This window comes from Rhinolophus ferrumequinum, chromosome 7, assembly GCF_004115265.2.
Source record: "Rhinolophus ferrumequinum isolate MPI-CBG mRhiFer1 chromosome 7, mRhiFer1_v1.p, whole genome shotgun sequence".
Lineage (NCBI taxonomy): Eukaryota > Metazoa > Chordata > Mammalia > Chiroptera > Rhinolophidae > Rhinolophus > Rhinolophus ferrumequinum.
In genome coordinates, this window is record NC_046290.1 from 98108704 (window position 1) to 98130083 (window position 21380).

The 21380-nt window shown below is 45.4% G+C and overlaps 1 protein-coding gene across 5 annotated transcripts in view; it reads right to left on the minus strand.

Annotated features, from left to right (window-relative positions):
• Nucleotides 1-1043: 1043 nt before the first annotated feature.
• CALN1 (calneuron 1) overlaps nt 1044-21380 on the minus strand; it is a 656133-nt gene continuing 635796 nt past the window's right edge. For all 5 annotated transcript variants that reach the window (XM_033110564.1, XM_033110567.1, XM_033110566.1 and 2 more), the window contains 2 exons: nt 20398-20554; nt 1044-6382 (listed from right to left, as the gene is read on the minus strand). In XM_033110564.1, coding sequence (XP_032966455.1) covers nt 6255-6382; nt 20398-20554 — 285 coding nt within the window. In that variant the 3' untranslated portion in view covers nt 1044-6254. The remainder of the gene's footprint in view (nt 6383-20397; nt 20555-21380) is intronic.

Sequence of the window (21380 nt, forward strand, 5' to 3'; positions counted from 1 at the left end):
CTCTTCCTTCAGCAGTGTTACAAATAATTACAAACCACAATCACATATACTAGAACTGCTGTTCCAGTAGCCAGAAAAAAAGGAAAGAAAGAAATGACCAGAAGTTGTGCTCTTTATTCAGTAGCTTCGTTAAGCTTTCTCAGATGAAGAAACAAGCATCTTTTTCAGATTCTGGCTTTGTCTCACCCCACTTCTGTACGTATTCCGATTCATGTGACCTGTGGCGAGGTGATCAAATTCCCTTCATTTCCACTCTGGCTAAGCCAGGACACATCCTTGATGCTCCCTCGAATCAGCATGACCTTAGGAAGTAAATAAAACCTATTGCCCATAAGACACAACGTATTTGACATAAGCCAATTGCATTGGTTCACCTATACACAATGGACACCAAAAGAGATACTTTATTACAACTGCCTTTTGGGACTTGTGTTAAAAATGAAACTGTCAGTCCCTGATGCAATTCGTAGGGGATACACGGACCCTCTCAATGCAGGCATTTATTTGTATTTGTTTCCGACAAACAGTCACAATGAGAGGGCTTTTCTGGGTCATCTGGTTTACCTTTCCTCTTTAGAGATGAGAAACCTGAGGCCAAGAAGGGAAGTCACTCAAAATTACCTGGTTGGTGGGTGGCAGGGGCACCTGGGGTCCTGCCTCCTGTGCCCTTCCCAGCTGGCAGTGCTGCCCACGCTTCTGGTTCTAAGCTGTGCTCTCCTGGCTTCAGTTCACCAGGTCTGAGCCCAGACAGGGAGCCTTGGGAGAGGGCAAATGTCAACATCCCCCAAGGAAAGGTGAGCGACCAGCCTTGTCTTGAAGTGTGCAGTGCATGTCATTGGGATTGGGGTGATGAGCAGCGCCCGTGGCCCTCGGCTCCCTGTATGTTCCCAAAGTAGGCCAGATATACAGGGACATGTTTCGAGACCAGCCTCTGCAGCCCTTTAAACACTTTTTTTCTCTCAGGTCCAGGGACGGAGCAACATCACACTTGAATTTTGCATTCCCTGGAATCTACTCCACTGGAAAATTCCAGCCTCTGTATCCTTTCACTTGGACGATAACTTCTAACAATGTCAGAAGCATCAGTTCGAATGCCAAGCCATCATGCTCAAGGAAAGGAGGTGGATGAGGGCTCTGCCAGCAAGGAGGGGGAGGGGCACTGTGTTCCACAGCCACCCGAAGTGGGGGGAGCAGGGGGCGGCAAGTCTTTTCTGGTTACAGAGGTCTGTCTTTGTGGGACTGGCGGAAACTGATTCTTTGTGGCTATATTTCAAGCCAACTGAGTCAAATTAATTTTGCTTTTAAGATGTTTTGAGCATTGTTGTCATGTCCCTTGAGACCATGTGAAAAGGGCCCCAAATCAATATTAAGTAGAAACCATAGCTGTTAAAATGGCCATGTGCATTAGCAATGAGACAGGATACTAAGAGAAATGTTTGGCTGGCTTGTGTACTTGACCTTATTCCTCCAAACCAAGTGTCTCTGGCAAGGCCACTTAACTAAGGACAGTCCCCTGAGTGACTTAGTCAAAGGAAGTATGAAGTGAAGCTGAACAGTTCTGACATTTAAATTGTCATGGAGACAGGGTCTGTAAGAGGCTGCCCAAATCCTTCTCCATTTTGCCATTGCTTTAAATAATTCACGTTGAAAACCCTAGCTGCTGAACACTGTTTCTTTTCTATTTCTGATGGATTTCTTTTTCCCTTCTGGGGGAGTTGAACCATGAGGTGGTGAGGGAAACGGCTATGGCAAGGCCTTTGTGTTACAGACACTTAGCTCTGTGGGGTCACTGAAGAGGCCACGAGAAAACTGACCTGAGGTCATTTCAGACAGATGTTCTTCGGGGAAAGCAAGTCTGCAGTCCTGGTAATTCAACCAGTATGTGCCAGGACCTAGGAGCTCATACCCCGTCCACTGCATCATCAGGGCATTCGAGAAAAGGGGCGCTTCCTTTTGCTGTGGGGTTCCAGACCTTCTCTATATCTCAGTGGAACAAGGAGAGTAACACGATGACTATGGGCTTTTGGAGAAATAGTGCAGTAAAAGGACCTGTGCTTTGGCACCTGCAGCTGGGAAAAGCGAGGCTCTGCACCTTCCATAGTCTGGAGAGCAAGGACTCAGCAGAACAGAGCTTTCCGGCTCGCAGCCAGCCACGGCCAGGCCAGCCACCCAACGGGTTGTGCTGGGCAGTCACCCCCTGTTCTCCTAGTCAGGCCTTCACATGTTCCCAGAGAGGCTGTAGGTACTGGTGCAGAGCTAAATCTCCTTGATTCGTGACGTGAGTCTGGACATAAGCCTAGAGAAGGCATGTGGAATAAAAGATAAATTTCTCTCGCCCAGTTCTTAGTTATGTCACTTTATGATTCTGTGGATGGGTGGTTGGGAGGGGCATTATCAAAATGAGCTTGCATCTTTCACTAGTTCTTTTGGCTAACTATCGGAGAGCAGACCATTTGTCATGGACAGTCTGAGACAGGAGTAGGTATCAAGAAAGAAGACTCACACTACACATCTTGTTTTCTGCAAATAAAACACCTACAAACTTCTGAAACCACTGGGATTGCTTAAGACCACATGTGGACCTCGGTTCACTTCAGTTCACATTTCTGGCTTGTGGGAGAGCTTCTTAACAGGCAAACAGATGCTTTTAAAGATTGAGGCTTAAAATATATTTTCCCTTCCAGATGACATTTCTGACTTTTCACCCAGATCAAGGGGTCCTTGCCCTGGGCCCTGGGAAGTGGAGTAGGAGGGGAGGAGGAGGATGGGGGAGGATGCCACCTGGCTCACAGGTAACTCCCATTCTCCTGAGTAAATGGAAGGGCAGGTTGAAACATAAAAAGGAAAAGGCAGAGAAACCACGAGATTTTTTGAGGGTAATTTCCCCACCAGCAGGATATGGATGCAGGGAGTCAGGTTGCAATCAGGCAGAACTCAAGTGTTCTTTAAGAAAATGTTCCCTATTTTTGTGTGCCTTGGCAAACTCTGTGTGGAATGCAAAGGTTGCCATGACAACATCCTTTTTTTTTTTTTTTTTTAACAGATTGGTCACATGGGACCCACGCACATTCTGGAAACCACTGCTCCTAGTTCCCATGCTGGGTCCTGTTAGGGGGCTCTGTCTGCTTCTGCAGTGATGAGTGACAGCTTCTTTGGGGGCCAAGGGCATCAGGGTCTGTACCCCTTGTCTCACAAGCAAAATGCCTCCTTGATCATCACAGTGTGGTCTGCGGTGGCACCCATTCTTGTGACAAGAATGAGCCAAGCTCAGTTTGCCAGTCACTCAGCTGCCTCATAATAGACTACTATGTCTATTAGCTGGGAGCACAGAGGGAGAGTTGGGTCCTCTGTTCCCATTCCTGCAGAAGTCACCTCCTTCTGGGGCCACAGGGCACACCTTGCTCACAGGGGACTGGACTTCTGGGGTCTTTATCCATGTGCATCAGAACGTGTGTGGTGAAGGTGCTGATGTGCGTGAGGCCCTGGAGGGGACAGGACTGGGGCGGAGCTATGGGAAGCCAGCATTTGAGCAGCCTGACAAAGAAGCCCAACTCCTTTGACAGACGTCCAGGCAAAGCAACCAGGGAGTAAGTCACCAGGTGACTCTTAGCTCCCAAAGTGTCAAGAATGCCACCGCTCTGGGTTGTCTCCACCTAGCTGCAGGCCATGGAGCCAAGTGTGAGGTGACCATGGAGGAGGTGAACTTCTAGCCCATCAAAGCGAGTTCTGTGGCTTCCTTGGTGCCCTCTGTCCCTAGCAACCCACACAGGGGATGCATGCTCCTGGATTTTCTCCTGGGTAGGATGACTGGCTTCCTGGTCACTGGGCCACTGTGAGAGAGAGGAGGCCTCTTTAGGGAGAGGGTGCTGAGGACGGTGTAGGGTGCCTCTCCAGATTCCTTTTCATGTGCAGCTCTGCATGGTGGCTAACCTCTCTTTCAACGAAGGCTAACCTTCATATCCTTCAGGGTCCCTGTTCTCCAGGGGGAGGCAGAAGGACTTGCAGAAAAGCGGCCTTTGAAAAAGTACTCATTTTTAGCCCTCAAGTCCAGCCACACCTACAGCATTGCAATCCCCTCGCATGAGGCAAAGTCCTTTAAGAATCATCCCTGGGGTCTCTATCCAGTCTCCTTAGGATCCTGTACCACCCCACCCCCAAGTAGGACATGGTCTAGTGGTTCAGAGGGTCTCCCCACCAAGTGCAGTTGAAAGAGGGAGGGCCAGCTGCTTTGGGCAGGAGATAAGGATGAAGTTGTCCTATTAGTATTCTGTGTTTGGACATGTTCTTGTTCAGGATTCCCATCCTGAGGATTGTGGCATCTCAGGCAAGAGGAGAGAGGAGAGGCAGAGGTGCAGGATATGCTGTGGCAGGGCAGGGCAGGCAGAGGGCAGACAGGCTGCTGCCTTCCGTGGCGGGGACATGCGGGACCCCAAGCATTTTCACAGAGGGCCTCTCAAACCCCTGGGCTCTCAGAATCGTACACCTGCTTCCTCCTCTTACTATGGCTCAAACCCTGGTTTTTCTTGTGCTCATCATGAATATTTGCACTGTCTCTCACAGTGGGGAAATTCCTGTAGTTACCCCCAGGCTATTGCCTGAAGTGCTTACAGCGGTGAATTGGAAGAAGACCCTAAACTGAGACTTTGGAAGCTCCAAGTCTGAGAAGGCAGCAGGGAGAAAGCTGAGAGGAAGGGGAGGCTCGAGGGGTTCAGAAACACACACCACATCAAAAAATCTTACCCAGCTGCAATGAGAAAGGAAAGATTCTGGCGCCTCAATACTGGAACAAAGAGGGAAAAGGAGAGGGGGAAAGCATGTAGCTTTCGGACGCAATGGAGGGAAAGAGGAGCAAGACAATTCCATTACAGAAATAAAGACCTGAGCTTGGAAAAGTACAAAGGGAAATATTAGATCGAAAGATTACTGGCTAATCAGACTATGTAAGTTTGAATTAACTGTGGTGGCTAATGTGACATCTAGGAAATGTCAGGAAATTACAGACTTGAAATGGTGTTAAAAACAGACTGCTGGATTCAGTTCCCTTCCCCAACAGAAGTATTCTGCAGACAGACATAAATTACCTGTCGTATTGGCTAAGCTTAGGCTTATTAATATCTTTCTGTTTTTTTTCTCATGGACATGAGTCAGTTGCAGGATTTGAATGCCAGAAGATGTTATGTAAAACACAGTTGTTTGATCTTTCCATCTTTCCACTCTGGACTGTATTTCTCTTTTTATCTGTGGAAGACTAACTTACAAAGCAAACTGTAAGATGAGAAAAAGGTAAGACGCAGAGGACCTTAACTTCTGGCGTGGAGGAGACGTGTTTGGGCTCCATGAGTGTGGACGACAGGGGTGTGGGCTGCAACACCTCCCCACCGGTCTCGTTCCCCATCTCCCAAACTACCTCTCCCACCCAAAAGAGGCAGGGACCCATGTCAGAGGACAAGCTTATATCAGGAGTAAGCAATTAGGGAAGAATGATGTCACACATGAAGAGGTCTGTCTACATGTCTATGGTATAGAGATGCCCATGATTATACTTTTTCTCTAATGGCAGCACAGGCAGCAAAGCTGGGAGGAAGGCTCTCTGCAGATTCCAAGATGCTGGTGCGCGATGGGCTCGAGGAACAGAAAGCCAAGTGCAGATGGAAACCGAGAGCTCCCCAACTCTGCCAACAAGAGTCCTGTAGAAAAGGCAGTAAGAACGGAAGCGAAGGGGGGCAGCTGCAGGCCGCCAGGTGCTGCACCCCATCCGATGGCTTTCCCCTCATGCCTGGGGGGGGGGTTCCACTGGGTAGAGGAAGGAAGCCAGGCCCAGATGGAGAGCCCCCTCTTCTGTAACAACCCGCAAGTCAGCCCCTTGGGACTGAACGTTGCCCTCGGGGGTCTCTAGTTGCCCCCTGGGTTGAAAGAATGGTGCGAGGAGGTGACTGCGTGTTCACGCCTCTTGCTCTCTGGGCCACTGGGACTCGGAGATGAAAAGGAAGTTTCTCTTCAGAGTTTCTGCAGGGCTATTTATTGCATTAGGAAACAAAACCGTTAAAGCATTGAAGACAGCCCTTTTGTGTCCCTGCCAAGGAGATGAAGTGGATTTGCAACACCGGTTGCACTGCAACCTGGGGCTCTCCGGTGACCTGTGCCACGTCTGCATCATCCGCATCTGCTTTTGGAGGAGGATCAGTCTGCCTGCAGGGCATGCGCATGCGCAGTGAGCTGGGAACGCAGCGGCGTGGTGGCGGCAGCCTGCTATGCTACTCCATGCCGCTCCGCAGGATCTGGTTGGCCGCGATCAGCATGACGCTTATGATGAAGGCCATGGCGAAGGCGCAGATGAGGCTCTTCCGGACGCAGGTCTGTCGATTCTGTTTCTGGGAATGCACTAGGGGTGGAGGAGCAGAGGGCAGGGAGGTATGGAGGGAGAGGTGGGGAGAGAAGAGAGAAATGACACCGTGAGACAGGCTGCACCCCTTCCTCAACAAGCCCAGAGTCCAGTCCCTAGGAGGCACTGGTCAAATCGAGTCAAGTTTTGGGAACAGTTCTCAGAGGAGCCTGAACATCGCGTGTTCTGGCACGTGGTATGAAACCCTGACACTTCTATGACAAAGGCCATGACTAATGTGCTGTTCAGAGTAAGGTACAACCTAACAGAGTTACAACGGTGTTACCGATATCATAGAAGCACAGTGACTTTCTGAGTGAAGAAGTATGGAGCACTTCAGAGGCAGTTTCACACAAGGCGCCATCCAGGCATTGCCATGTCCATTTCTGTGGGACACCTGGCTCCCACGTCTGAGGCAGCCGATCCAGACAGAGGGAGGTCAGCTGAGTCTCTGTGTATTTGCGCTGAGCTGGAAGCAACTTACCTTTCTCAGACTTGTTCTTGTGTGGCTGCTGGTCCAGATGACTCTAAGCGACCTCCAGTATTAGTGCAGATGTGCCCACTAGCGGTTATCGAATGGGGTCCCTGAGCCCAGCAGCATCCACACCACAGTAGTTCATTAGAAATGCAGGTTCTCAGGCAGGACCCCAACCCTGACCTACTGGGGGTGGAATCCGACACTGGGGGTGGACCAGTGATCTGTGTTTAATTAGGTGATCCTGGTGCATGCTGAAGTCTAAGAATGGGGGAACCACATGAGGTGTGTGTGGACAAGACCAGTGTGAAGCAGAGAGTCACAAAACCCTCGCAGACTTTCCAGAGGCAAGGTCTCCCCAGATCCTGCATCCCAAGGGGTCTAACCTTGGGTCCTGGGGTTGCGTTCTCTTAATCCTTTTGTACCACCATTTTTGTAAGGCCCATTTGACACAAGGCATTAATTAGTGGGTTACTAATATGGACCAGAAACAGGGAAATGGAAATAACAAGAAAGAAGTTTTGATAAAGTGTGCTGAGAAAGAAGAAGTCGCTTGCCCAGGCTTTGCTTCCCATGCCAGATTTCTTTCCCTTCTCCTTTTCGTCTACAATGCCTCCCCTCCTGGTCCTGGTCCTGCAGTGATCTTTGCACACAGTTTACCACTTAGTTTATAGATGACATCAGTGCCCTGGAGGCAGCTGGGAAGCTACCTGCACCAGAGCTTCTCACTGTACCAGTAGCGGCAGCACCACCTGGGAGTTTGACATAAATGAGAATTCTCAGGCTCCACTGCAAATTACTGAATCAAAATCTCTGGGGGTGGAAGCAAGAATTTGTGTTTCTGTAAGCTCTCCAGGTATTAGGGAATCACTGGGTCCCACACCCAGAGTTTTTCATTCAGTATGTCTGGGTGCAGACAAAGAATCTGAGTTTGAATTGCTGGGGACAGGAGGTGTGTGTGTGTGTGTGTGTGTGTGTGTGTGTGTGTGTGTGTGTGTGTGTGTGTTTGTGTGCGCATGTGTGTATGTTTTAGGGACATTGGGGTGGGGGTTATTGGGAAGATGGTTCTTTACACTCAGATGTTAAGAAACCCAGTGAAAGGACAGAAGAACCCTTTCAGGTTACCTTCCATTTAAAAAAGGGGTCCTTCTAAATAAAAACTCATAGATAAAGACAATAGTTTAGTGGTTATCAGAGGGTAGTGGGGGAAGGCGGGTGGTACATGACGGTAAAGAGGATCAAATAAATGGCGATGGAAGGAGAACTGACGCTGGGTGGTGAACATAATGGTATATAGATGATGTATTATAGAATTGTACACCTGAAATCTATGTAACTTTACTAACCATTGTCACCCCAATAAACTTTAATTGAAACAAAAGGGTCCTTCTGCGAGACTCGCCTCTGAAGAACCTAAATAGCATTCATTATTGAATACCTCTTCCCCTTGACATCCTGTGGCTCCTCTAGATTCCTGGAAATAACAGGGAAGCAGTAGGTCTGGCGATGTGTCCAAAGGCAATGGAGCTTTCCCTGAGAGAAGGGGTCGGGGGCTTGTCAGGGGGCCTCTAAAAATTACCTCAACCAGTGCAGTTCTCCAGCAGGCCATCCTTCACAGAGACCCAGTGCAGGCACAGCTCCCAGCTCCCTCACCTATACCTGTTGGTCATGTCTGCACCATCTCTTAGGTCTAGTCTTGTTATTTTTAATTCTTCTCGATCCACTGGACTTCTGTTTCCCTTGGGGGATTAAAAGTATTTCTGGTTCAGTTCTTTATTTGATGCTCATGTCTGGGTCTTAGAATCTTACAGGTTCTTAGTTGTAGGAAGAAAATTCTTTTGCACAGAGATGCATTTGCCAGGATGGGCAAATGTAAAAAGATGCCAGCCCTCAGGAAGGAAAAAGGAGGTGGCATTTGAGAAGGAAAGGACTGAAGCAGAAATAAGACATGGTTGTGGAAGTAGCGAATCTAACACTTTCTGAGGACTGGCTCATTTATTCTGAGCAGCTCCTCAGCATAAATATACTTCTGAAGGCAGTCGTCTAGCTTTCCATCCTGAGGGCTGGCAAAGGCTTAAGGAAAAGGACAGTTGTGTGATTCGGCGGAGAAGAAAGTGTTTGCTGAAGCCCTTCTTTGTGAAGGACACACAGAAAACAAGGTCACGGGCAACAGGCTTATCCCCCAGGACAGAGGCTGCACCTTTGATCTAAAACTCCTTAAGTAGTAGGCAGGGAGAGATGAGGAAGGAGGAGAGGCCTGGAGACCTCAGAGTTTGTGTGAGGCCATGCACATCTGAACCCAGACCACAGTCCTGTAAGCGGAGTGGAGTTTCCAGCTCATTCCTTGGTGGCACTGAAACAGATCATTATTTGTCTGTAATTCAGACTCTGTGCCTTGATGTCCAGTTCTGACGTCACTGTAAGTTGTGTGGCAGAGTGAAAAAGTACGGACTTCAGAGTCACACCCAAATGTGATCATGATTATCTCATATCCTAGTTGTGTGGCTTTGGGCAAGCTAATTTTCCTGGGCCTCAATTCCCTCACCTATAAAATGGGGGTAATAAGACCTACCTTGTCGTGAAGTAAGGGCATATGAAGGTGCTGTAATACTGTCTTTGCCCAATGAATGCGAATTCCCTTTTGTAAACATTTTAAAAACTCCCCTTGCCTTATTGGACGCCTGCCCCAGTGGGTGGTACTCGCTGCATGCTTCATGCATCATCAGAATTGCAGAGCAGCAGTCCTTCGTGAGCTGGGTGTGTGATGGGAGAGGGACCTGCAGCTCCAAAACGTGAAATTCAAGCTCATTTGGCGAATGGGGGAGGTGGGATTGGAGCCCAAGTCTGATTTAATATCCAGATTCAAAACTCCTGCACAAACTCTCTCTTCTTGATCTTTTGCTTGGCAGTGCAAAGTTCAACAAGAAGAAGACCCAAAGAAAATGCACTTTGAACACTTGGTATGATTGGCAGAATATAACCCGGCACTAATTACTGTGTTTGTTGATAATACTTTAAGGCCTGTTTTTAGGTATCACACATTTGCGTTACACTGTATTTTTGTGGGTTTATTTATTCTCAGTGTCTACGCTTTGTTTCCCCAACAAAACTGTAGGTCAGCCTAGGATATCCGTGAGTTGAGATATGGTTTCTTCAACTAACTGCCACTTAGAAGCAGCCCTGGGCAAGTAACTGAACTCTGAGCCTCAGTTTCTTTCTCTGTAAAAGGAGCTAATAATAATAATTGTGCTAATCTCAAGAAGTCTTTCAAAGATCAATGAGCTCATTAAAAAAAGCAAAAGTTATGTCCAACTGTGAAATGCTAGAGAAATGCAAGGTTTCCTTCTTGTATCTCCGGAGGGCAGGAGAAAGGTCTTCTTTTTTTTCCTTTTTTTTTTTTTTCCTGTTCCCTGCAACCTCCAGACAGGGCTAAGGATACAGCAGATGACCTCAAACCTTTGCTTTGGTCCCTTCCCTCATAAATTAATCTGGAACTGCAGCTAGACTCACCTTCCTAAAGCAGTGTTTAGTATGAATCACCAGTCCCTGCAACTTCCTGCAAAGGCCCCCCTTGCTGGGAGAAGGACGTTTGTTCCCTCTAGCTCCTAAGCTCAGTGGGTAGGACCACAGATCGCCTTTTGTCCTTTTCCCACTACTGCATCTGCCCTCCCCCAGCAACTTCTGTCTCAGCCTAGCAGGTCTCCTGGCTCTTCTTTACACGAGACTCGGTGGCACTGCTCACACCGTTCCCTTTGCGAGGAGTGTCCCTGGCTTTCCATCTCATTGCTTCTGGGCCTAAGCCAAACTTCACTTTCTCGTGAGGCATCTTCTGAACATCCTGCTGTCAAAGGACTGATCTTTTAATTTTTAAAATGATTTAGCTCTTAATATTTATTTTGAATTGAGATCGAATTCACATACCATAAAATTCACCCTTTAGAGTGTAGAATTCAGTGGCATTTATTTAGTACATTCGCAGTACTGTGCACCCATCACCACTATCTAATTCCAGAACATTCTCATCACCCTAAAAGAAACCCCATACACATTGGAAGTCACTCCTCTTTCCCTCCTATCCCTAGCCACCAACAATCACTAATCTACTTTCTGCCTGTGTGTCTGGATTTGCTTATTCTGGGCATTGCATATAATGGAATCATACAACATGTAGCCTTTTGTGTCTGGCTTCTTTCACTCAGCATAATCTTTTCATGTTTATTCATGTTGGAGCATGTGTCGGTACTTCATTCCTTTTCATGACTGAATAATATTCCACTGAATGGATGTACCACATTTGTTTATCCATTCACCAGTTGATGGACATTTGGGTTGTTTCTATTTTGGGGGCTATTATGAATAATGTTGCTTTGAACATTCATGTGCAAACTTTTGTGTGGACATGTTTTCAGTTCTCTTGGGTCCTAATCTGGGAGTCAAATTGCTGGGTCATATGGTAACTCTTTTTAACTTTTGAGGAAACTGTTCCTTTTTGGATCTTACTGAACACTGAAAATGGCACTGCTGCTGGCAATCTTTTCTATTTCTTCTTCCTGGTAGGTCCTGAGCTCTCTTTCTAGCATAGTATTTGACACAGACAGAGCCCAGGAAATACATGGGGATGAAATGTGAGTTGGGAGAAGTTGACACAGGAGACATAGAAGTGGGGTTTACTGTTTTCTTGAAGGATTGTTAGCAAGCCTCAAACCCTGACAGACTCCTGGCTTTCATGGCAGGACCTGGGGCTGTGAGCTCCAGAACAGACTGTTTCTTCCCTTGTTATTTTAGCACAAATTCATGCTGCTCCCCTCAGCAAATGACAGAAAGGCTCTTAAATTTTCTCCGGGAGACAGGCGTCTACATGGATTTTGCCACTGACCAGCTGGGTGACCCTGGATATAGTGGGTTCTGAACCCCCCTGGCTTTAGTCTTGATGTTTGGAAACGGGGCTGCATATCTTCAAAGGTGCTGGCTCCCAAGTGAGGCAAACGAGAATCATAACAATTCTGATTAATTGCACCAACATAGACCTACGTCAGTGATATTTCTGGCAGGAGGTTTGGGGCTCAGGAAGGTTAAAACAATAATAATTAAAAAAAAAAAAAAACAGCTCAGGTGATTCTCATGATGAGCCAGAGATACCAGGTCTGAGAGCAATTAATGCTTTGTGATCCTTCCAGGTCTAACACTTTCTGATTCCATGAAACCAGATATTTCCAAGGCTGAACGCAGAACTAGTTAAGAGCTTTTTTGAAAGAGATCAGTGATATCACAAAAACCAAGGCACCCAAGTAAGACTTGAAGTTGGGGGTGGATGATGCAGCATGTATGGGGACAGGAATGAGGCTGGTGTGTTTTATGAAGCTTTTGTTAAGAGGAAGAGGGGCCACTTCTGCAAGGGGGTGGGAGCTGGTCCCTTGTCCACCATAGAAATCAGACAGCTGTGTCTGCTTTGAGGGTCCTACTATGGACCCTAGATGTAGTGGCCAGGGGTTGCTGTGGCCTTTCCAGAAGTTCTTCCCCTTCTTGTAACAAAATGCATCTTTTGGTTTGTGAATCTGTACTTCTCCCTCTAGCAGAACTCCTACTCCAGGGATTTACCTTTCCCAGTGTAACAAACCAAACTGGTCATGTAGAGGATCTCAGGCTCTTGGCTTGGTCCAGTGTAGGCACACTGGCCAAGCAGGTTTAATCAGAGCCTCTTCTTGGGATAGAAATGAACTCTGAGAGAGAGAATGCTATCACCTCAGGGAGAGAGCCTTCCCAAGAATGAAGCCAACAGCAAGGAAAGAACGAGACAAAGAGAGTAAGAGTGAGAGAGCAAGGTGGGCTGGAGAGACAATATTTCTTGAGCTCTTTGGGTCCAGATCATCCAAAACCCCTCCCTTTGACTTCTATTATGCGAGCCAGTGCTTTTTCACTTAAGGGGGTCTGGGATGAGTTTCTGTACCATGAAATCCAAAGAGTGTTGACCAGCACTCTTGATAACTCCAATGCTGGCAAGGACTTGACTTTAGGAAAGTATATGTCCAGAGGAAGGTACAAACCCTGTGAATTTGGTCCCTGCCCCATCCTTCAAAGATGTGCAGTTCTAGCAGTATGTACTCCACAATGACTCCAGGTGAAAAATAACAACAGGAAAAGAACTGGGGCTAGAGAGTGGCTAGTTGTTGTTGTTTTTGTTTTTTGTTGTTGTTTTTTTGTCTGTTGTTTTGAGTGCTTACTAATGCTTTAAGCTTTCTACTAAATATTCTCATGTGTTACATAATTTAATCCTCATAACAACCATAGGTCATTGTATGATTTCCATTTTGCAGATGAACAATATTAGGCTTTTAATATTTATTTAATTGCCTAACTCAAGCGACCCATTATGTGGTGAGGCAGGATTTTAAGCCAGCCCGGTCCAGAGTGCAGAGGTGGTGTTCTTAACCATCACGTGGATTTGTCAAAAATAGCTCTCCAGGTCTCTTCTATCTTGTGTCTCAGAATCTCATCACTCCTCACTCATGGCTCCAAGGAACTTGCCTACAGTTTTGCTGTGAAGTTTCCCCAAACAGAAGAAAAATTCTTTTTGGTCTGAAGTCTCAAATTTCTTTGAAAGCTGTCTTCTGTCTCACTGCCTGCCATGGACCTCAGCCACACCTTAACCTCCTTCATCAACCCAAGGAAAACAGGTTTTATTTCCGGAAAGTCCCAGCACCAGAGGAGCTGGCAGCAGATGGTATAGATGACATGTTATGCCCCTTTCATTTGAATGGGCATGAAATGCCCAAGGTGCGTGACCAGATGATGAGCCAGGTCTCCCCATCCAGGTGCCCATTTGACATCCAGACAGAAACCCTGTGACTTCAAAGTGATAGCTGAGCTGGAGACCTTGGATTTGGCCACAAATTCTTTCTGCTCTTCCACTGAGCCTAGAAAATTTTGATATGACCATTGTTGTCCAACCTTTGCATTGGACAGATAAAGACAATAAGGCTCAGAGGGTTTTAAAATAAGTTACCTACTGTCACACAGCTAGTCTACACAGGGCAGGGATCAGAAGCCACATATCTGTACAGGGACCCTCTGGGGCTACCTGGCCTGCATGACCTCCTTTGTCCTCCTTCCTCTTATCCCTCATACTGAAGCGCTGAATGGTGCAGAGCAGCCCTGCTAAAGAAGAAACTCCTTCACAGAAACTCCTTATTTCCCAGTTGATGATCTTTACTTCCCTCTCCTGTGCAAGTTGTCAGAATGTCTAGAAAAATCTGACAGCTGGTATTCCATTTAGGGATCACACGGGGTATGTGTTCCCAAAGTGCTCGCACAGAAATCTTACTGCCTTGCACACAACTTCCAAATATAATACGATTTCATTGGCAATGAAATGGAAAATGAGTAAGGATGATGAAGCTCCGTTTTGAAGCTTCATTACAAAATGAAGACATTTTGTAATGTCTACACCCAAGGAAATGACCCAGGCAAATGAGAGGCCAGAGCAGGACTTTGTCAGGTAGACCTGGGTTCAAATCCTGACTTGCTATTTGACTTTGAACAAATCACTCCACCTTGCTGAGCCTCAGTTTCCTCATCTGTACCACAGGGGCCACAGAACTTATCTTATCTCAGGCTGTGCCGATAGGTCGATGGGACGCGTTAACAAATGACCAGCACTTGGCAGACATGCCGAGCAGTTTTCTTCCACCCCTTTCCTGCCGGACTGCATCAATAGGGATTATGCAGTAATCACTAGAGGCAAGCACTACCAAACTTAATACATACAGAGGGTGCCCCAAAAACGTACCCACATTTTAAGAAAGGAAAAAACTGTGTTAAAATTATGCTGGTGGTAACTTCTTTGAGCACCTCTTGTAATTGTAGAAGTCAAATGTGACTTGTATTCATCTTTGGTTATCACTATATATTGAGTATTCCAATTTTAATACAGTTTTTTCCTTTCTTAAAATGTGTATACATTTTTTGGGCTCTCTCTGTAGTTTTAAGTTGTCACAAGAACCTTTAATAAGGATCCAGTGGCAGGCAAATAGATGATTCAGCCACAATACCTCTCAATTCCACATATGTCAGCGACTAGAACCAAATAATGAAATACGAACTTGTCTCAATGTCACTGAGCTTATGTTTCACCAAAAACAACAACAAAAAAACATATTACTGTATGTTTGTTGTTGTAATTAACAATCTCATAAATGCAGAGAGAATAGATTGTATAAAAATTCCCTTTTCAGATTTTATTTGTGAGCAAAGAGATGCCCGTGAAGGTAGCATTACCTTTACTAAAAACATGAAGACTTTATGTTTCTAATAGGAAATGGACACTATACAGTCATTAAGACAGTAGCAATTCTAAGAGTGTGATAGAATGTCCTTTTCCATCTTCTTAGGAAAAGCTTTGCAATTGCTTTGCTCTTTTTCTTTTCCCTCCTTTCCCTCGTTATTCCTGGGAATGTTTAATATTATATCTCATCTAAAACTCATTTTGGGTAAATATAAATTCTTAAAGCTGAATGTTGAACAAAAGAGTACTTTATTAATTACTCAATCACATGTACATCTTTCTTTTTTACTCACTGGATTTTTTATTTCTAACTCACATATTATGCCTTTTGTGGTTTTGTATCAAAAAAAGTATATATCAAAATGTTTGATGTATAAAAGGTATGAAAATAAATGCTTGTTGAATAGCTTGATGGATACATAGAAAAGTGGATGAATAAAAAGAAAAGCAAGGAGAGTATCAATAAAATGCATAATTTCTAGCAAGAATGATGGGGGAAAAAAACAGAAGACACAAATTAGCAATATCAGGAATTAAGGACATCACTACACATCCTACAGATATTAAAAGGTATTAGGTGTTATTGTGAAAAGCCAATAAATTCCACAACTTATATAACTTGTATAAATTCCTTGAAAGGTAAAAGCTTCCCAAAGCTCACTTGAGAAGAAATTGATAACCTGAATAACCCTGCAGCTATTAATGAAAATACCAGGTTCAAATGGCTTCACTGATTAATTCAAGCAAACATTTAAGGAAAATAATAATAATAGCAATCCTTCACCAACTGTTTCAACAAAGCTATGATGTGGACTTTAATACCAAAACTAGAGAAAGTTAAAGAAAAGTATTCCTCAATATCCATAATGAACATAACTGGAAAAATCCTAACAGAATTTTAACAAAACAAACTTAACAGTGTATAAAAAGGGCAATACTTTAGGACCAAGTGGGGTTAATCCCAAGAATGTAAAGTTGGTTCAATATTTAATATCAATCATTAATATATCTTATCAATAAATTGAAATAAAATCTACATAATCTCAAAAAAAAACCCACCAAATTTCTGGTGATTACAAGTGGTTGAACTGAAGAAAAACATCTCAAAACTCTCTTATGTAGCATGGATGATGAATGGGATCATGGGTAGTCACATAATCTTGTATCTAACCCATTTGGGCAGATGTGGACCTATTTATTTTTCCAAATAATTAGAACACAAGTATTGACAGCTCACACCTAAGTACATGGAGCGTAAGTTATCTTAATAAGGGAATTCAAAAAGATCTGAGGGATTGGGATTGCCTGAAAGTCCGACTTCCAGCCAAATCTTCTGATTGGACTGGGGATGTATAGCCCTCTAATTGTGGGCAATGTTAGAGAGCCCCTGACTCAGCTGGGTTAAATGACCTTATGCCCAAAGCACCCACCACAGGGAGCATCACCTGTTCAGTGCCTGATTCAGTCTGAATGACTTCCCTCCTGGAAACCAGGTGTGAATGCAGGAAAGGGCCACTTCAGAACCCTTAAGTTACATTCTTCTAGTCTCTTCCCTGCCTTCATAAGGGTTTATACAGATGACTTCTTTCGGGGCTCCAGGAGAATGGGTTCCATGCATGATTTGAGCTCCCAATTTAGGGTTTCCTGAAGAAGTGAGGACACCTTTCCTCATGTGTACCTTGGAATTTCATACTATGTCCTCTTGTCCATTCCTTAGAAGAAAGTAGAAAAAAAGCTGCTTGCTTATGATCTCAGAGCCCTACCTACCATAAAGATAGGGCAGATTGAAATGTGCAAGGGGCTGTGTTTGTGTGCATTTGTTGTTTGTGTTGACCTAAAATTCAAACAAATAAAGAAAACAAAATCAAGCCACAGTGAAAACTAAAAGGACAAAAACCCCAAAACTTCGTCATCCAGGGCTCCACACACTATGGACTCCTGGCCTGTTTCTGTGTTCTTTATTCTTCCATTCATGTGAAAGAAATAATTGACATTTCCTGACTTAATAGACAGAATCTGAGCACCTTTGTAAAAGTGTTAGATCCAAGATTTATAAAAGTGAAAAGTATAATCACTGACATAAAATGATGCTGATGACATTTGGAAATCCTCCTATTAATTTCTAACTGACTCGTGTCACACAGGTCACCCACAGCAGTATTTTCAAACACTTTCCACACTCCAGAAGCTCCATCTCGACTTTGCTGACCTCAGAGCCATCTGATCCGGGATTATTTATATTCCAACTCTGCCACAAAACGTCAGTTTCATGGACCATCTTCTCCTTCCTTGCACAGACACAGATGCATCCTTTTCCCTTTTGAAGACGAAGACCTCCTGCACCTTTAGGTTTTTGTTGATCATCGATTCCTTCCTCTGATACCTAATAGGGCAGGATTTCTAATGCCTATGGGTCACCAACTCTCTAGAAGAACTAATCAGCGTGTACACACTTGCCACAGCCAAGCTCCAAAAAAGCAGGAGGAATGGGCTTCCTGGGTGGGGAGCAGCAAGGGTGAAGGTGGCCTGAGTGGGCTGTGGGGTCTGGGAGAAATACCCCACCCACTTCCTTCCCTCTCATTAGTCAGTGTGGGTTAGGAAGAAGATTAGATTTGACGAGAAAAGCCTCCCATTGCTTGAAAGACACACAGGAAACCACCTGTGCCTTCAGAGTTAGATGCTGGATTTACCAAGCATTGGCATGGTGGAAGCTGATAGGTGGGTGAGGAATTGGAGATTTCAGTGAGGGCATGGCTGACGTGGCTGGGCAGGGCAAGAGAGGGCAGCATGGAGTGCCGACTTGGGGGACATGGAGTGCCGACTTGGGGGACGGGGCGGGCCCAAAGGCTGAGAGGAGGGTGAGTGGATTCAGGAGGCATGAGCCATGCAACTGCGTGATCAGACTGTGGAAGGAGCAGGGAGAGGTCCCAAATGCCACCAGGGCCCTGCTTGTGGGCAGTAGGTGTGGCAGAAGGATGGGAAGGAGGAGGCCAAGCTCAGCCATAGGACTCTCAGTACCAGGGGAGCCGGCGTGAATTCAGGCCCTGCTCATTCTCTCTTCCTAGACACCTTTGCCCAGAATATAGTCGGGGGGGCTCTTCCCTGAATGTGGAGAGGTCTGTGGACTTAAATGTAGGTACCTGTGACTTGGGCCATATATGAGACTAGAAAAATCTTAAACCTAAACAAGAACCAATGAGCTTGTGGTTGGGGCCAAACAGAGCTGACAAAATAAAATAAATAAATAAATAAATAAACTCTCTGACATAAAGATATGCAAAGGGATTATGTAATCCAGGTCACAAAGGTCATTCCAAAAAGCGATGTGCCAATAATGCTTCTTTTGTTAAATAAAATCATGAATTTGAAAGCATTTAGTACAGCGCCTGGTACTCATCACGTACCCCCCAAATGACAGAAATGATAGCTGTTCTCAGTGTTATATATGTATGAATCATTAAAGCGGACCCTGTGAGACTTCTATCTGGAAACCCCTTTGTCAGAGATTTATTTCATTAATATATGAGCTTTTGAGTAATAAAGATATTGCTTAAAGTTCAGATTACTTTCCAGTGTAGTCTGACCTTTCTCAAATTACTAAGACTTGTGACATTTCTCTGAACAAAACACTGATCCACAAACAAAGGCTCTTGTGGAAAATGAGATGCCTGGAAGTACTTTCCTCCTAACTCAAGAATGGTTGCTGACAGTTGGGGGCTGGCGCCCCGAATGCTCTCACTGTTTATCGGTCAGCTAGGAATGAGAGGGAAAAGGAGTCCAGGCCTGCTCTTTCCCGAGTTTTAGCCCAACCCCGCCCTCCTCACCCCTATCTGCCCTTCCAATACCCCTGCCTGTCTGGTTGGAAATGGGTTGGCTCTGCCCCATGTGTTCTGTGCGGCTCCAACTCCAAGTGCGGTCATTGATGCTATGGCCTAAGTCACAAGGAGGGAGATCAAGGCAGCTTCTGGACCACAGCTGGGTTCTGTTTGCTGCACACAGCACCTTTGAGAATACTATTTGAATGCCTTTACTGGGGGGGCATCGCTCTCAAGGTTACCCCAGTCCCCACCACTCCCTGTTTCTCTGGCTTGAGTTATTTAGTGTGTCACCTTGGAGTGGAAGCCATCTCCTGTTTCCTCTTGTCCTTGCCTTTGACTCTGCACACTGATGTAGCAGAACAGCCCAGACAGAGCTGATGGGAGCCCAGGGCTGAGTGAACCGCTATGGCCGCCTGGACTTGTTCAGCCCCGAGCAGCCTCCTGCCAGGCACGGCCAGCTCTAATGTGGCAATTCCAAGACAAGGGACCCAAATGCCATTCCAGGGTCTATGTGACAGCTACCATCTGTATATGTTGACTTGTATATACAAACATCTGTATATATTGACTTTTGACTATGTTTAGAAAAAAAGGATAGAAAAAAATAGTTTGACTTCTTTAAGAAACCTCAGCATTGAACAAGTTAAAAATTGCTTGGTCGTCTGCTGTGCTGCTTTAATATAATTTTAAAAGTTCTATACATCAGAGCTATTAAAGCTGATCTGATTTTCAAATGGAAAGAGGGATTCAGATTCAATTATTTTGCTTCCCTGGAACTCTCTACTGATTAGGGGATACGGTAGGCTGTTTGGTTTTTTGTTTATTTTTTCCTTAAGATTTCTTTCACGAGCCCAAGAGAAATGGCCTCTCATGGGTCCCCTTTCCAGCCCCAGGACGACCTTGTTTCTTCTGTAATTATGTGGTCAAGTTCACAAGAGTCTTCTCCTGAATAGGGCTCTTTTGGGTGTTCAGGGAGCATAACACAGAGGTGACCCAGGCCCTTCAGACCCAGTGAATCGGTGTAATTGTCTTGATGTTTATAGATGAGGGAACACGCTCACAGAAGATACATCCCTTGCCCAAGTCACACAATTAGCCACTGGACTTGAGCCAGGTTTACTGACAGTCTAAACAGGCTCTTTCCACCACATATGCAGACCCCACTAAGTAAAAGCCACACATCTAGTGACAGACCTTAGAGAGTCACTGGAGGAAGGACATGCTCAAGAAAGGTTTTGCAAAAATGTAGACTTTGGGGGAAAAATAGGAAAAAAAAAAACCCAAAAATAACAATTGCATCTTTGCGAAAAGGATCATTTTACCTCAGTCCAGGATTCTTGGCTTCTGTGCCCAGGAGACTGTAAACCCATTTTTCATGCAGAGGATATGGAAGCTGTGGCCTGTCCCAGACCAGGAAGAAAGCAGAAACGTAGGTACCTACCTCCTTCAAACTCTGTCTGGCAGTTCCCTGAGGTATCGTTCAGGCTTTCCTCCTCATTGATGATGATATTCTCAATGTCCTTCATCGTCAGGTGGTCCCGGAAGGCGTGATAGAGGATGTGCTTCAGCTCCTCCAGAGTGATCCTCTGCATGTCGAACTGTGGAAGGAAAGAGGAGTGAGAGCCCCTGGGGCACACGGGGGAGAGAACTCCGCTTGGCACCTGACCAGTGAGCCCTAAGGCTCCTCTACGGAAACTCGTCCCAGCGTTTCAGGACCCCAGGGGAGCAGTTTGCCATCATGTTCAGCTCCCAGCATGCTGCTGAACTCGCAAGAACTTATTAGCAATACAGTAAGTGCAACATATCCCCCTCAACTGAGACTTCTGGAGAAAAAAAATGCCACCTGCTAGTTTGGTTTCCTACTCATCCAGCCATCTGCTGTCACCCCTCCACACCTAGTGTACTTTGGAGCTGTGGCACACTTCAGACAATGCATGTGTCTCTAAAATTTTTATAATTTCCCAAGAAGACAGCAATTCCCATCTTGATTTAAGTATATATCTTGTTTGAACAAGATCAATGCAAGTTCAAAGCCATGTTTATGAGGAAGAGCAGCTGAAGGGGAAGTGTAGCAACCCCAGTTAGGTACTTCCCCTCTTAGTGGCAGTGTTATACTCTCCCACTCTTTCCATCAGGTTTTGTTGTGTCACTTTCTTAGCCAGTGAAATGTGAGTAGAAGTCACATATGCCACCTTCAATTAAAGGCCTTAAGAGCCATTGTGTGGTTCTATCATTTGTTCTTTTCCCTCTGCCATGAGAATAACATGCCATACAGAGGTTATGCACCGTCTGTCTGGGTCCCAGAATGAGGATAAAGTGAAAAATACTTGCAGACATTTGATAAAAGAAAAATAATGTGAGTAAGAAATGCCCTTTGCCGTCATTAGTCACAGAGGCTGTGGGCTTCTTCACCACCATAGTATA